Here is an 18,086-nt window from a genome sequence, read left to right on the forward strand (position 1 = left end):
CTGCTTCAGGAGATCTGTTGGTGTTTCTCTGAAATGCACTGGAAATAAAAATGGACAGTGCAACTCCAGTTTAGTGGAGGGACCCGTAGTGTAGATCAGCAAAAGTAGATAACCTCAAATCTGACTTTGAAAGATAAGCAGAGAGGAATGCATGCTTTCTCTCTCCCTGGAGATGGTCATTAAAATGAAAATTTCAGAGGGCAGACAGTAATGAAGAAGCGAACGTGGTTCACCCGGATAATTGAATTGATCGTATGTGAACTTCAGTTGGTCAGATATTTAGAACATCTTATGACCTAATCACATTTTTTGTTTTTTTTTTTTGTTTCAAATCATTTTGAATTGTTTTGCGCTTTTAGTCTCTTGCTCCAAAGTCCCAGATACCTGGTTTTCTTGCCAGCTTTCATCCAGTTTCTCACCTCCCTCCCATCCTATCCTGTTACTTTCTTCCGCCGTGAGTCTGTTTTGCAGTCAGCGCAGCACAATGAAGCGTACTAGAATTATGATCCAAGGTTCTGGCAGTGGTCCTTCGGAACTGGTGAGCCTGTGTTTTCACTGCCAGTTGGAACACAGAGCAGAGAAACCCAACAGGTTTTTGGCAAAATCCAAAGAACAGTTTTCTGTTTCTTTCGGTATTGAGATTCTGGTCAGCTGACACAGCCTGAGAAATGCCCATTGATTTTAAAAATCCAACAATCACACTTTTGACTAGACATACCCATGGCTGTCTGGGAACCCTTTTCCTACTTGCCTTAGAGATGGCAGCATTGGGGAAGAGCATGGGGGAGACCCCCAGGTATCCATTGGGGAAGATCCTCCCGAACCCCAAGCATCCCCCCACCCCTGAAAGGAGAAACAGGTTTTGTGGAGGAAAACCTCATTTTACCACTTCGCTGTTGTGGATGTAGCTGGATTTTGTGTGAAATTGGTTCCCAAATGCCTTTGAATGCTTTTATCTCTTTTCCTGTAGAAATTATGGCATAAGCTTGTTGGTGTGACCAGATGATAGTGTTTATTAAATGCCTTTGTAATGAGGACTAGACTGTAAGAAAGTGCCTAGTGGGCAGGGAATGTTTATGCCAACTCTGTTGCAGTGTACTCTCCTAAGTGCTTAGTGCAGTGCTCTGCACCCAGTAAGCACTTGATGATGGCATTTATTAAGTGCTTACTGTGTGCTTCTAAGTGCTGGGGAGGTTACAAGGTGATCATGTTGTCCCAAGCGGGGCTCACAGCCTTAATCCCCATTTTTCAGATGAGGGAACTGAGGCCCAGAGAAGAGAAGTGACTTGCCCAAAGTCACACAGCAAAGTGGGGGAGCCGGGATTAGAACCCACGACCTCTGACTCCCATGCCTGGGCTCTTTCCACTGAGCCACGCTGCTTCTCTTAATATTATTAATACTGTTATTTGGGGAAGCTGAATGGCATAGTGGACTGAGTACGGTCCTGGGAGTCGGAAGATCGTGGGTTGGAATCCCAGCTCTGCCACTTGTCCGCTGTGTGGCCTCGGGCAGGTCATTTCACTTCTGTGTGCCTCAGTGACCTCATCTGTAAAATGGGGATTAAGACCGTGAGCCCCATGCAGGACAGGGACTGTGTCCAATCCGATTTGCTTGTATCCCTCCCAGCGCTAAGTACAGTGCTTGACACATAGTAAGCACTTAACAAATACCACAATAATAATAATAATTATTATTATTGTTATTATGGAGCCACAGCCGAGTGTCAACACTAGATTGTGGTCCCTTCAGCTTTATGGCTTGCGAATGAAGGAGACCTTTGTGTGCACTTTGCAATGGACCAGACCTTGGGCAGGTCGCTTCACTTCTCTATGCCTCATTTTCCTCATATCTAAAGGGAGGATTAAGACTGAGTCCCTTGTGGGGCAGGGACTGTGTCCAGTCTGATTGTCTTGAATCTACTCCAGCACTTAGTACAGTGCCTTGAACAATGCTTGACACAGAATAGACACTTAACAAATATTATTATTATTACTGTTTTCTGCCAGTGGCTTCTACCTTACCCAGCTCTGTCTGCTCTACTTTTCAGTAACCTCACATTTCCTCTTCCCTCCAAGTTCTTCTTGGATACCCTGCCAGCACTTCAGTCAATCAGTGGTATTTACTGAACACTTACTGTCTGCAGAGCACTGTACTAAGCGCTTGGGGAGAGTACAATACAACAAAGTTGGTAGGCACATTCCCTGGCCACAGTGAGTTTACAGTTTAGAGACCCTCAGGTTCAATATGTCCACAATGGAACTCCTCCTCTAGCAGGGAGATAATCAATCAATTGTATTTATTGAGCACTAACCATGTGCAAAGCACTGTACTGCATGCTTGGGACAGTACAGTATAGCAATATAACAGACACATTTCCTGCCAACAGCAAGCTTACCGTCTAGAGGATTATAAAATCCTTGAGGGCTGGGACTGCCTACTCTTGTACCTTCGCAAGTGCTTAGTACAGTGCTTTGCACAGAGTAAGCGCTCAATAAATAGGATTGAATGAATGCTTATTACCAAAGCTCTGCACTCATTGATTAAAATCATCATCATCAATCGTATTTATTGAGCGCTTACTATGTGCAGAGCACTGTACTAAGCGCTTGGGAAGTACAAATTGGCAACATAGAATAAAATCAGTGCAAACCATGATAAGTGGTCCTGATGTTTCCTCATTTCTGGTTTTTACAGTAGCTGCAGAAGCAGTTTCAGAAAGTTAATGCATGCAACTTGTAGGTATACTAAGTAGCTGAAGTGTACCATTGTGCTCGGTTTTTCTCTTCCACATTTGGTTTGGACCCCAGTGAGCTTCGTCTCTGCACACCATTATCTTCCAGTTTGGAAACAAGCGTGGGCAGCAATCCAACAGAAGCTTGACTTTCTAAAGAGCTAGTGAATAAAACATTCCTTCCAGAGATAGAATTGGGGAAGGAGAAGTACTCGCCTCACTTGAGAATTCCAGGAAACTTTATACTGTTTTCAGCTGGCAAAATGAGGGCATCTGGGACAACCAAGCAGTGGGCCAATATCGAAAGCAAATTAGAAGTTTGTCTTGGGATGTTTTTAGATGGCAATTAAATATCTATCATTTGGAGACTCAGGATGTCAGAAATTTGAAAGAAAGGAGGAAGGATCTTAACATGGTGACAGTGTAAATGTATGAACTGGTGTTAAGAAAATGTCTAGAATCATTTTTTTTTAAATGATATTTAAGCGCTTATGTGCCAAGCACTGTACTAAGCATGGGGGAAGATACAAGCTAATCAGCTGGGATACAGTCCATGTTCCACATGGAGCTCACACTCTTACCCCCCATTTTACAGATGAGGCAACTGAGGCCTAAAGAAGTGAAGTGACTTGCCCAAATCACACAGCGGGCAAGTGGCGGAGCCAGGATTAGAACCCAGGTCCTTCTGACTCTCAGGCTCGTGCTTTATCCACTTCGCCACGCATTCTTTATTACTCCTTCATTCTAATTAAATGATCAAAAGCTAGAAATGACACCCATATAGGCAAAAAATGAAAGGAGTGGAGATTATTTCTTCATAAAGAAATGGTCTGAATTTTGTTTTGCTGAAATACTAGCTTTCTGGAAATCTCTTTTCTCCGGATAACAGCACCGGGGTCACTCAGGGGTGGAGTGGAGGAAGGTCAGGAAGATATGGAGATAGACGGCTCTTGGGCCTCACTGAAGTTGTCCTGAACTTGAGATTTCCTCACAGTGGATTTATCGTATTCTTTAGGAAATGTGTTTAAGCGCTTATTGTGTGTCAAATTCCGTACCAAATGCTGGGATAAATGCTAGATCATCAGGCTGACATGGTGCCTAGCCCACAAGTAGCTCAGTCTAAATAGGAAGGAGAACAGATATTTATTTCATGCCCATTTTATATATGAGGAAATGGAGGCACAGAGAAGTGAAATGACTTGTCCAAGGTCTCGGAGCAGGCAAGTGACATTTCTTTGGTCTGTCTTAAAATCAGTTGTTTGGATCTTTGCCCCTGTAGACTTTTCAGCATCTCTGTTATCTAACAGGCCTAGTAATGCTTTATTGAAACGTTGACTAAAATTTACAATGCCTTTAGGTGATGGACAACAAAAGCATTCTAAACTGAGCTTAAAGTTTAGGTTCTAAACTCATTAAGTCCCCTTTATGATATTCAGTCTGAAATTATTAAGGGCAGAATTGAAGCCTCTCGAAAAAGAGACTTAGAAGAACTCAGGACAGTAGTTTTATTAGAAGTACTAATACAACGCCAATAATAGGAATGAGAGTTGTGCAGAATCCCTAGGGCAGACTTAAGTGTCGGTCTTGTTTCTTTATTAGAGCATAGTTTACTAGGGCAAAGAACTCCCTTCTTAGAAATAGGTATGGGATTATATTACTCTTTGGTGAGTATTGTACCAGGTTTTTAGAGATTTTTATATATAGATAGCTATCTGTCTATATATAGACTTATAACTATCTCTACCTCTCTATAATTAAATTAGAGATATAGATATATGTATGCTAAGTTTAAATCCTTGCCCTGTAATTTTTATCACCTGAAATCAGCCTATTTGGTCAAGCTTTTTGGGGAGTGATTCAGAAAGTTTTCAAAAAGGAATTAGAGAACAACAGAGCAGTAAAGACTTCATTCTGAATCTCTGGTGTTTATTCTGTTGGCTAATAATTTATGTGCTTTACTGTATTCGGGCCCAGTATGTCAAGTTTGACTTGTACTGAAAACTCACGTTGCTCATTTTATTTACATTCACTGTTTATCCCCATATCGGTAACATTGCATTGTGGAAGGTAAAGTATTTTTAGCCACAGCATATTTATTATGTTTGGAAGTACAACTTGAGAACTCTTATAGTAAAACTGAAACTGGTTGTAGCAATAGCATCGTTGTGTTGCTGAATGAGTCACTGAACAAAGCTACAAAATAAGGTTGCTTTCCTGAACGTGTTTATTATCACTCTGAGTTCAAAAGTATTAGATTGTTGCTTTCTCCGCGCCCAGTCAAGAATGTTTGTGTAGGTTTCAAGTACTTTTTGAACCAGAATGAATAATTTTAAAATTTGTGTTTTCTAAGCGTTGAGAGGTTGGCAAATTATCCAGGCGCTTCAAGGGTGTTTAGAGTGTGACTACTGTGGTTCAGCTGGCATGAGCCGAATATAATGAGGCATCTGTCCAAGTTAAGTTAAAAACAAAGGACTTTACAGTGTGCTGCTTCCTGTTCCTTAAAAAAAAAAAAAAAGGAAAGGTTCCCCCCCCCCCCAAACTTCATATTGCCCCCCAGCCCCCGGGAAGTGTATACACTACTCTGAAGATTGATATTCCAGATCTCGGAATTATGTATTCCAACCTCAGTGAACTTGTTTTAAGACTATGAAGACTAAAGACTTTTTTCTTTTCCCCCCCTCAACAGAACACAGTAATGGAGGAAACAGCTATATGGGAACAACACACAGTGACGCTTCACAGGGTAAGTGTTCACCAGGGTTCGTTTTGTATGAAAAAACTCAGGATACTGGCAGCTTTTAAAGACAATAGAGTAAAACCAGATGTCAGGAAGTAAAAGAAAGGAAATTAAGGCTCCCCCCGCCCCCCCCACTTTTTTTCATATTCCTTTGTTTAAAATTAGAATTGCTGTAAGTTTTGTGTGAAGGTCAGTAGTAAGCTTGTGTGCTCTTTCAGATAACCTTTGGCATGTTCATTTTTTGACCAGTTGGGCAGTATCTGAATGATTAAATAAAGAAATGGACCGTGAGCTCTATATTATGTTTATAATCTGATAAACATACTACAGTACTTGACCATGAATCAGGAGGAAGTAAACTAGAACACTTTGGGCCATTTGTAGCTGTTTTGAAGTCAAAATCATGCTCATTTGAATCTAGTGGCACTTTTAGCCCTTCTGTGATTGAGGGGAAAAATAAATTTTGTTGTAGGGCCCTCTACGCTGTTGCTTTGCCTAGGACTTCATGTCCTTCATAGCCGCCAGCTATGTACATCTCGGGTGCACTCAAGTGTGCGATCTTGAAGTGAGATCAATCAATCAATCGTATTTATTGAGCGCTTACTGTGTGCAGAACACTGTACTAAGCGCTTGGGAAGTACAGGTTGGCGACATATAGAGACAGTCCCTACCCAACAGTGGGCTCACAGTGTAAAAATGACCAGGCTTTCTCCTTTCACCCACCCTTACAATGATAATACTAATAATTGTGGTGTTCGTTAAGCGCTTGCTATATGCCAGACACTGTACTAAGTTGTGAGGGAGATAGAAGCTAGTCAGGTTGGGCACGGTCCCTTTCCCACATGGGGCTCGCAGTCTGAATCCCATTTTACAGAGGAAGAAACTGAGGCCCAAAGAAGTGACTTGCCCAGGGTCACACAGCAGACATAAAATTGAAAAGTGCTTGCCATAAAAAGGCAATAATCCTTAGGCATAGTCAGGGAAGAAGGTAATTGGGTGGGGTGTAATAATAATAATAATAATGATAATAATGATAATGGCATTTATTTAGTGCTTACTATGTGCAAAAGTACTGTTCTAAGCGCTGGGGAGGTTACAAGGTGATCAGGTTGTCCCTTGGGGGGCTCACAGTCTTAATCCCCATTTTACAGATGAGGGATCTGAGGCACAGAGAAGTGACTTGCCCAAAGTCACACAGCTGACAATTGGCAGAGCTGGGATTTGAACCCATGACCTCTGACTCCAAAGCCCGTGCTCTTTCCACTGAGCCACTCTGCTTCTCCGTGTAGTAATAATAAGGATGGTATTAAGTGATTACTACTTCCCAAGCACTGTGCTAAATGTTCAAGTAAATGCAAACAGCTTAATGGAAAGAGCATTGCCCTGGGAGTCAGAGGACCTGGGCTGGGTTCTAGTCCCAGCTCTGCCACTTATCTGCTGTGTGACTTTGGGTACGTCACTTAATTTCTCTGTGCCTCAGTTTCCTCAGGGATTGTGTGTGACCTGATTACCCCAGTGCTTAATACAGGGCCTGGCACATAGTAAGCACTTAAATACCACAGTTAACATAATCAGATTGAGCACAGTCCCATAACCCATGTAGAGCTCACAGTCTAATAATAATAATTATAGTACTTAATAGTAATAATAATAATGACATTTATTAAGCACTTACTATGTGCAAAGCACTGTTCTAAGCTCTGGGGAAGTTACAAGTTGATTAGGTTGTCCCACAGGGGGCTCACAGTCTTAATCCCCATTTTACAGAGGAGGTCACTGAGGCACACAGAAGTTAAGTGACTTGCCCAGAGTCACACAGCTGACAATCAGCAGAGCCGGGATTTGAACCCATGACCTCTGACTCCAAAGCCTGGGCTCTTTCCACTGAGCCACGCTGCTTCTCTGCTACTTGTTAAGTGCTCACTATGTGCCAAGCACTGTTTTAAGCACTGGGGTAGATATAAGTTAATCAGGTTGGACACCGTCCCTGTCCCAGATGGGGCTCCCACTTTTAATCCCCATTTTCCAGGTGAGGGAACTGAGGCACAGAAGTAAAGTGACTTCCTCCTCCCTCGTCCCCCTCTCCATCCCCCATCTTACCTCCTTCCCTTCCCCACAGCACCTGTATATATGTATATATGTTTGTACATATTTATTACTTTTTATTTATTTTACTTGTCCATATCTATTCTATTTATTTTATTTTGTTAGTATGTTTGGTTTTGTTCTCTGTCTCCCCCTTTTAGACTGTGAGCCCACTGTTGGGTAGGGACTGTCTCTATATGTTGCCAATCTGTACTTCCCAAGCGCTTAGTACAGGGCTCTGCACACAGTAAGCGCTCAATAAATACGATTGATGAAGATGATGACTTGCCCAGGGTCACACAGCAGAAATGTGGTGGAGCTGAGGTTAGAACCCAGGTCCTTCTGACCCCCAGGCCCTTGCTGCGGGGAGGGAGGGAGACTTAATTTCCATTTTACAGGTGAGGAAAGCCTTGGCCCCATCAAATTTCCAAGAACTGCCTTAGGTAACTAACCAGATCAGGATATTTGACCATTCCTGACCAAGTTCGTAGCAGCATTCACTCATCCAGGTGTATTTACTGAGCGCTTACTGTGCAGAGCATTGTACTAAGCCCTTGGGAGAGTACAGTCCAACAATAGACACATTCCCTGCCCACAATGAGCTTATAGTCTAGAGCGGGGGAGACAGACATTAATATAAAAAATAAATGACATAATAATAATAATACTAGTGGTATTTGTTAAGCACTTACTATGTGCAAAGCACTGTTCTAAGCGCTGGGGAGGTTACAAGGGGATCAGGTTGTCCCATGGGGGACTCACAGTTTTAATCCCCATTCTACAGATGAGGGAACTGAGGCACAGAGAAGTTAAATGACAGATATGTACCCCCATACGTAGCAGTGTGGCGCAGTGGTTAAAAGCACGGGCCTGGGCTCTAATCCCAGCTCCGCCACTTGTCTGTTTTGTGACCTTGGACAAGTCACTTCACTTCTCTGGGCCTCAGTTCCCTCATCTGCAAAGTGGGGACTGTTGCCAACAGACTGTGCCAACGGTCCCCATGGTCTATATGTTGCCAACTTGTACTTCCCAAGCACTTAGTCCAGTGCTCTGCACACAGTAAGCGCTCAATAAATACTAATGAATGACTGGATGGGGCTTAACGCTGCAAACCCAACGTGGGCTCTGTCCAACCTGGTGAGCTTGTATCTACCCCAGTGCTTACTACAGTGTCTGGTACTCTCACAAGTGCTTAGTAAAATGCTCTGCATTCATTCATTCATTCAGTCGTATTTATTGAGTGCTTACTGTGTGCAGAGCACTGTTCTAAGCACTTGGGAAGTACAAGATGGCAACATATGGAGACAGTCCCTACCCAACAGCGGGATCACAGTCTAGAAGGGGGAGACAGATGACAAAACAAAACATATCAACAAAATAAATAGAATAGTAAATATGTACAAGTAAAATAGAGTAATAAATCTGTACAAACATATATACAGGTGCTGTGGGGAGGGGAAGGAGGTAAGGCTGGGGGGAGAGGAAGGAGGGGGCTCAGTCTGGGAAGGCCTCCTGGAGGAGGTGAGCCCTTAGTAGGGCTTTGAAGGGAGGAAGAGAGCTAGCTTGGCAGATGCACATACTAAGCTCTCAATAAATACCCTTGATTGATAGGCACATAGTAGGCACTTAACAAATACCGTTAAAAACAAAACTGACTCCCAGTTTCCACCGTGGAGGCATCATTTTCGGGGGCTTTGTTTTATTCTATCCTTTAAGCGGTTCCTCCATTTTCCATCCTTCTGGCTTTCCAGTTTCAGTTCACCATACAGCAGCTGTTTGGGTATCCTACTGTTGGGTTCACTGAAAGCACTTCTGAAATTACATCTCCAGGAGATCTTCTCTAATGAATGTCTCGTCTTCTCACCCTGTAACCTCAAGTACTCCACTACTTGTCTGCTGTGTGACCTCGGGCAAGTTGCTTTACTTCTCTGGGCTTCAGATACCTCATCTGTCATCTGTATATGGGGATTAAGACTGTGATCCCCATATGGAACAGGGACGGTATCCAATCTGATTAGTTTATCTACTCCAGCGCTTAGTACGGTGCCTGGCACATAGTAAGCACTTAAAAATACTGTCAGTGCCACTTCTGCACCACTTAAATACCTAATAACCCCCGAGTATCACTTCTCTATATATCTTTTATATTCCCCTTCGTCCCACCTGGAATTTATTTCGTGTCTGCCTCCTTGGCTAGATTGTAAACTTCTTGAGGGAAGGGATCATGCCCTCTAATTCTATTGTACTCTCCCAAACACTTTGTACACCATTCATTTTAAAGTTAATCTTTAACTTTGAGGTTATTTTTAGTTGTTCTTTAGGTTATTGACTTGGCTAGTATACAAGTATCCGGAAGTAACCTTGGGATATAGAGGTATAATACTGTCTCTTGCTCAATCACAGGTAAAAAAATTTTGAGCCCATTTTCCAAGCCTCATCACTCATCACATAGGTTATTTCTGGGTTTATTAATGGGTCGATAGTAGAGAAGACTAGATCACCTGGCTTATTTGACCCCCAAGTGAAAGCAAAGGAGAATAATAATAATAACGATTTTGGTATTTGTTAAGCGCTTACTATGTGCCAAGCACTGTTCTAAGCACTGGGGGTAATACAAGGTAATCAGGTTGTCCCACATGAGGCTCGCAGTCTTCATCCCCATTTTACAGAGGGGGTAACTGAGGCCCAGAAAAGTTGTGACTTGCCCAAAGTCACACAGCTGATGTGGTGGACCTGAGATTAGAACCCATGGCCTCGGACTCCCAAGCCCGTGCTCTTTCCGCTGAGCCACGCTGCTTGACCACCAACTCTATTGTACCCTACTCTCCCAAGCGTTTAGTACAATGCTCAGACCAAAGTGCTTGCTTAATAAATACCATCAACACACAAAAGCAGTGTGGCCTAGTGGAAAGAGAATGGGCCCGGGAGTCAGAAGACCTGGGTTCTAATCCTGGCTGTGTGTCACCTTGGGTCTGTCTCCTACTTAGACTTTGAGCCCCATGTGGGACTTGATTATCCTTTATTCCAGTGCTTAGTACAGTGCTTGGCACATAGCAAGAGCGTAACAAATATCACAGTTATTATCATTATGTATAGGGAGGCGGCATCTGTGTATTTTTGTTGCCAGCCCTGTTCCTTAGAGAAATTGAGGAGAGTAGGCAAAAACCCCGATGACTGTAGACAATCTAATACAGTCGGCAAAAACCCCGATGACCGTAGACAGTCTAATACAGTCTCGACTACGTTATAATGTGAAATCATCCAGTGCCACTAGAAGAGCATCCAGGTTACTCTTGCCTTCTCTCATGAAAATGAGCAGGCAGCTCACATTCTGATACAAGTTGACACACGCTCAACCATTTAAAACAACCTCCTACCCTATAATAGTGAAATTGGTTAGACTTTAATAATTGTTTTTACGGTCACCATTTGTGGTATTGTCACGAAGACAGTAATTTCGGCTTTGTGTACGAAAAGCCATTTTTTTTTTTTTTGGCCAAATACTATTTAATAGCCAAGTAAGTTGGTATGCGACCCAGACCTTACTAAGGGAGCGGGTCTCCCACACAGGAATCTGGAAGCGACGTACTGGTCGCCGACAGGCTTCCCGAGGGCCCGCCTTACGGGGCCGTAAGCTGTGAGGGGAGAGTTGGAAGTGCTGCCCCTTATTCTTGGTTACACAGTGCCACACGTGACTCCTTGATGTCTGCGTGGCACCACGGGACACCTGTGCCATGGTGGACCTCTAAACTGTCAACTTGTTGTGGGCAGGGAATGTGTCCGTTTATTATTATATTGTGCTCTCCTAAACACTTAATACAGATGCTGCTGCCCGGATTGTCTTTGTCCAGAAATGCTCTGGGCATGTTACTCCCCTCCTCAAAAATCTCCAGTGGCTACCAATCAATCTGCGCATCAGGCAGAAGCTCCTCACCCTGGGCCTCAAGGCTGTCCATCACCTCGCCCCCTCCTACCTCACCTCCCTTCTCTCCTTCTCCAGCCCAGCCCGCACCCTCCGCTCCTCTGCCGCCAATCTCCTCACCATACCTCGTTCTCGCCTGTCCCGCCATCGACCCCCGGCCCACGTCATCCCCCGGGCCTGGAATGCCCTCCCTCTGCCCATCCACCAAGCTAGCTCTCTTCCTCCCTTCAAGGCCCTACTGAGAGCTCACCTCCTCCAGGAGGCCTTCCCAGACTGAGCCCCTTCCTTCCTCTTCCCGTCGTCCCCTCTCCATCCCCCTCATCGTACCTCCTTCCCTTCCCCACAGCACCTGTATATGTGTATATATGTTTGTACATATTTATTACTCTATTTATTTTATTTATTTATTTATTTTACTTGTACATATCTATTCTATTTATTTTATTTTGTTAGTATGTTTGGTTTTGTTCTCTGTCTCCCCCTTTTAGGCTGTGAGCCCACTGTTGGGTAGGGACTGTCTCTATATGTTGCCAACTTGTACTTCCCAAGTGCTTAGTACAGTGCTCTGCAAACAGTAAGCGCTCAATAAATACGATTGATGATGATGATGATGCTGTGCACACAGTAAGCGCTCAATAAATACAATTTGACTTTCTACTAAGTAGAACCCTGGTCCCCGTAGGAGACCCATGCCTTGGAGGAAAGGGTAAGGCTGGTGGTGAATTTTGGGGGGAACTTCCTGGTCCAGTTCTCCCCCACCCAACTTCCCTCCCCCTGCCCTTTTTTTTAAAAAAATGGCATTTTTTAAGCACTTGCTATGTACCAGGCGCTGAACTGAGCACTGGGGTTAGTCCAAACTAATCAGTTTGGACACAGTCCCTGTCTCGCATGGGCCTCACAAGTCTTAGTCCCCATTTTACAGATGAGCAAACTGAAGGCACTGAACTGAGCACTGGGGTTAGTACAAACTAATCAGTTTGGACACAGTCCCTGTCTCGCATGGGCCTCACAAGGCTTAGTACCGATGAGCAAACTGAAGGCCCAGAGAAGTGATTTGCCCAAGGTCACACAGCAGACAGATGGAGGCGCCAGGATTAGAACCTGGGTCTTTCTGACTCTCAAGTCTAGGCTTTGACTCCCGGGTCCGTGATCCAGCCATTCCCTTTCCTGGAAAGCTTGTTCATTCGGCCCAGCCGAAGTCTCTTTTCGTGTGTGTAGACAGTGAGCCCACTGTTGGGTAGGGACCGTCTCTATGTGTTGCCAACTTGTACTTCCCAAGCGCTTAGTCCAGTGCTCTGCACACAGCGCTCAGTAAATACGATTGATTGATTGTAAACTGAGTTCATGGTGGGAGGGGGTGAGGCATGTCCTTCCCTGAGGCTCAGGGGAGCACACCTGCCCCTGCATGATGTTCCAGCTTGGATGACCTGCTCTTGGTATCAGTGTTGCATTTGGAGGTGGAGGGGAGGGCTGGATAATAATAATAATAATAATGATGATGGCATTTATTAAGCGCTTACTATGTGCAAAGCACTGTTCTAAGCGCTGGGGAGGTTACAAGGTGATCAGGTGCCCACGTGGGGCTCACAGTCTTCATCCCTATTTTACAGATGAGGTCACTGAGGCCCAGAGAAGTGAAGTGACTTGCCCAAAGTCACACAGCTGACAGTTGGTGGGGCCGGGGTTTAAACCCATGACCTCTGACTCCAAAGCCCGGGCTCTTTTCCACTGAGCCACGCTGCTTCCTGTCAAGGAGAACAGGCCTAGCTAATTCCACAACCTGGTCAGGACAGTAATAATAATAATAATAATAATAATAGTAATAATGTTCATTCATTCATTGTCATATTTATTGAGCGCTTACCGTGTGCAGAGCACTGTACTAAGCACTTGGGAAATACAGGTTGGCAACATATAGAGATGGTCCCTACCCAACAGTGGGCTCACAGTCTAGAAGGGGGAGACAGACAAGAAGACAAAACATATTAACAAGATAAAATAAATAGAATAAGTATGTACAAATAAAATAGAGTAATAAATACGTACAAACACCTATACATATATACAGGTGGTGTGGGGAGGGGAAGGAGGTAAGGTGGGGGGGGGGGATGGGGAGGAGGGGGAGAGGAAGGAGGGGGAGAGGAAGGAGGGGGCTCAGTCCGGGAAGGCCTCCTGGAGGAGGTGAGGTCTAATAATGATAGTAATGGTGTTAAACACTTACTATGTGCCCGGCACTGTACTACGCACTGAGGTGGATCCAAGCAAATTGGGTTGGACGCATTCCCTTGTCCCATGTGGAGCTCACGGTCTCAATCCCCAATTTACAGATGAGGTCACTGAGGCACAGAGAAGTTAAGTGACTTGCAGAAGGTCAACAGGCAAGTGGCGGAGTGGGATTAGAACCCATGACCCTGACTCCCGGGCCTGTGCTCTATCCACTGGGCCTGTGCTCTGTCCACTACGCCGTGCCCGGTATGTAGCACTTTTAACAAAGATCATTAAGAAAAAAACACGGCAAACTAAAATGAGGTGGCCGGCTCTCATGAAGTGAGGAGCCACAAACCCAAAATATGGCAGTGAGCTGCCGATCAACAACAAAAAAATCCAAAATCCTTTAGGTGAAATAGCAGGGAGGCATTTGGGTGGAGAGTGGGCTGGCCAGAAGTGGCGGTTTAGGAAGAGGAGCCGGCCAGTTGGAGGTAAATAAAGTCACAGATGGTCTCTCCAGTCTCGGCGGGCACACTTGGACCGGAGGGTTACTGCTGCCAGAACGGCTAGTACGTGGCTTAGCTGATAGAGATGGGCCTTGGAATCAGAAGGACATGGGTTCTAATCCCGTCTCCGCCACATGTCTGCTGCGTGACCTTGGACAAGTCACTTCACCCCTCTGGGCCTCAGTTACCTCATCTGGAAAATGGGGCTAAGAGCGTGAGCCCCCCATGTGGGGCGGGGATCGAGTCCAACCTGATTAACTTTCTGGTGGGCAGGGAACGTGTCCGTTTATTGCATTGTACTCCCCAAAGCTCTTAGTACAGTGCTCTGCACGCAGTAAGCGCTCAATAAATGTGGTTGAGTGAGTTAACCCAGCGCTTAGAGCAGAGCCTGACGATTGGGAAGTGCTTAACAACCGTAATTATAATAATTAAGCAAATAATTAAGCAAGCCACATGGCAAGTGGAGAAATGCTGTGTGTGACCCACGAGCCTCTGTTTGCAGGATGGTGTTGAAGAGCACTGAACCAAGTGCTTGAGAGTAAATATAAGAGTTGGAAGGTACTGTCCCTGCCCATAAGGAGCTCAATAAATACGATTGAATGAGTGCTCATATTAAGCGCTCAGTAATCAATCAATCAGTCAATCAATTGTATTTATTGAGCGCTTACTGTGTGCAGAGCACTGTACTAAAGGGCTTGGGAAATACCATTGATTCAATAATCAATACCATCGATTGGATGTTTGAATACTAATTCTTTTCATGCCTACTGTATATTAAGTACTGCCCTCAGTGCTGGGGCAGATACATGGTAATCCGGGAGGACACAGTCTCTTTTCCCACACAGAGCTCACCGTCAGGGAGCGTGTATTGATAGGGCGAACGTGAATATGTAGGTGAATGACTGCAGCAGTAACTGTGAATGTACAGAAGTATGCAAAAGAGTCTCTCCTCTCTACAAAACAAGCAAATGAGATGCCTGCTACTTAAAAATCAATCAATCAATCGTATTTATTGAGCGCTTACTGTGTGCAGAACACTGTACTAAGCGCTTGGGAAGTACAAGTTGGCAACATATAGCGACAGTCCCTACCCAACAGTGGGCTCACAGTCTAGAAGGGGGAGACAGAGAACAAAACCAAACATATTAACAAAATAAAATAAATAGAATAAGTAAGTACAAATAAAATAGAGTAATAAATTCGTACAAACATATATGCATGTATACAAGTAAAAACAATTCTGTAATGTATGCTTTCCCATTTTGCAGTCTCGGTAGGTTTCTTTTACAGGATTTATAATTAATTTGCATTTTGTTATAAAACAAAGAGAAAGGAATCTAGAGGACCTGTGAGTGTTGGTCATATAATAATGAGCAAAGCAGCGCTTTGGGCTCTGACCGCTTCCACTGGAGAGCCTTCAAAAGCCTTCCCCTCCTTTTGCCGTCTAGAAAGTCCAGTAACCCGGACGTGACCAATTCTTCTGACAGTCTGTGGAGAGGTATTGAAGAATGCCTGGCAGTTCAGTCTAGGGGACGTGGGAGAATGTTTTGGCTGTCGTTGTGCCATCAGTTGGGAGCAGTACAGTGCTCTGCACATAGTAAGCGCTCAATAAATACGATTGATTGATTGATTGATAGTAAATAGAGCATGGGCCTGGGAGACAGAAGGATCTGCGTTCTAACCGTAGCCCTGCCTCGTGTCTGCTTTGTGACCTTAGGCAAGTCACTTCACTTCTGGGTGCCTCAGTTACCACATCTGTTAAACGGGCATTTAAGAATAATAATAATAATAATAATAATAATAATAATAATAATAATAATGATGGTAGTCATTAAGCGCTTACTATGTGCCAGGCACTGTACTAAGCACTGGGATAGATACAGGGTAATTGGGTAGGACACAATCCTTGTCCCGCATGGGGCTCAGGGCCTTAGTTGTCATTTTACAGATGAGGTAGTGGAGGAACAGACAAGTGGAGTGACTTGCCTGAGGTCACACAGCAGACAAGTGGTGCAGCTGTGATTAGAGCCCAGGTCCATGCTCTACCCACTGGGCCAAACTGGTCCCCGATTGAAATTTTGAACCCTCTTTGGGACAGGGCCTGTGTCTAACCTGATGTGCATGTGTCCACCCCAGTGCTTAGTACAATGCGTAGCACATAGTAAGCACTAAATCAATACCATAATTATTGTTATTTCTTTATTATATCAGTTTCCATAAAACACTCTCACTCGGATTTTTTTAGTTCAACAAATAAAAAAGAAAATTTTAAATTGCCTTAGCGACCACCCACTTAAGAGATTTACTCTCTTTGCCTCTATCATCATCCGCATCAATCGTATTTATTGAGCGCTTACTGTGTGCAGAGCACTGTACTAAGCGCTTGGGAAGTACAAGTTGGCAACACATAGAGACAGTCCCTACCCAACAGTGGGCTCACAGTCTAAAAGGGGGAGACAGAGAACAAAACCAAACATATTAACAAAATAAAATAAATAGAATAGATATGTACAAGTAAAATAAATAAATAAATAGAGTAATAAATATGTACAAACATATATACATATATACAGGTGCTGTGGGGAACTAACTCTGTTGTATTGTACTCTCCCAAGTGCTTAGTGTAGTGCTCTCCACACAGTAACTGCTCAATAAATACAATTGAATGAATGCTCTGCAATCAATCAATCAATCAATCAATCGTATTGAGCGCTTACTGTGTACATATTAAGCGCTCAGTAAATACCATTGATTCAATAATCAATACCATTGATTGGATGTTTGAGTAATAATTGTTTTCATGCGTACTGTATATTAAGTACTGCCCTCAGTGCTGGGGCAGATACATGGTAATCCGGGGGGACACAGTCTCTTTTCCCACACAGAGCTCACCGTCAGAGAGCGTGTATTGATAGGGCGGACATGAATATGTAGGTGAATGACTGCAGCAGTAACTGTGAATGTACAGAAGTATGCAAAAGAGTACAAAACAAGCAAATGAGATGCATGCTACTTAAAAACAATTCTGCAATATATGCTTTCCCATTTTGCAGTCTCGGTAGATTTCTTTTACAGGATTTATAAGTCATTTACATTTTGTTATGAAACAAAGAGAAAGTAATTGAATAGTTTGAATGGAGAAGCAGTCGTGGAGATTTTTAAAAAAAATTCATTAAAGCATACTTTTATACTTTAAAGTGTCTTTGAATAATCACAGTGCAGCTTGCCAACAGTAGGTCATAAGCTAGATTATATTTCAGCGCTTTTGGATGCTATTTTCCAGTTTTACCCACAAAAGATCTGTTACAGGGTGCCCAAGCCCTATGAAACGAAGAGTCGCAAGCAAAAAACATAGATAGGATGGCGTAGTGAAAAGAGCACAGGAAACCTGGTTCCCAGTTTTACCACCGGCCTGCCGAGTGATCATGAGCGAATCACTTAACCTCTCTGTGCCTCAGTTTCCTCTTATGTAGAAGGGGAATTAAATACCTATTCTCCCTCCCCCCTAAACTGTGAGCTCCACTTGGGGAGAACAAGGACCGCATCTTATCTGATTATCACGTATCTGCCCCAGCACTTAGGGGAGTACGTAGCACATAGTAAGCGCGGAAAGAACGCCGTCATTATCACTCTCTGACGAAGAGCCGCCGATAGTCCAGACTGAAAACTCCCCATCTAGACCGCGAGCTCCTTCTGGGCAGGGAGCGTTTCTACCAGCTCTCCCAAGCGCTTATTACAGGGCTCTGCGCACAGTAAGTGCTCGATAAATACCATCGATCTGTTGGTTGCAAGAAATTCTCCAACTGGGATGGTGAGGGCGAGAGCGGGCGGTGGAGCGGCAGGAAAGAAGAGGCAGTCAGGTCAGGGAGTAAGGTCAAGGGCTAAACTGCATCATG

At 44.0% G+C, this 18,086-nt stretch overlaps 1 protein-coding gene across 7 annotated transcripts in view; it reads left to right on the plus strand.

The window, feature by feature from the left end:
- The window catches only part of TJP1 (tight junction protein 1), a 135,066-nt gene that overhangs the window by 41,966 nt on the left and 75,014 nt on the right, over positions 1 to 18,086 (plus strand). For all 7 annotated transcript variants that reach the window (XM_038746823.1, XM_038746827.1, XM_038746828.1 and 4 more), the window contains exon 2: positions 5,419 to 5,475. In XM_038746823.1, coding sequence (XP_038602751.1) covers positions 5,419 to 5,475 — 57 coding nt within the window. The remainder of the gene's footprint in view (positions 1 to 5,418; positions 5,476 to 18,086) is intronic.

Source organism: Tachyglossus aculeatus, chromosome 5, assembly GCF_015852505.1.
Source record: "Tachyglossus aculeatus isolate mTacAcu1 chromosome 5, mTacAcu1.pri, whole genome shotgun sequence".
NCBI classification, from domain to species: Eukaryota; Metazoa; Chordata; class Mammalia; order Monotremata; family Tachyglossidae; genus Tachyglossus; species Tachyglossus aculeatus.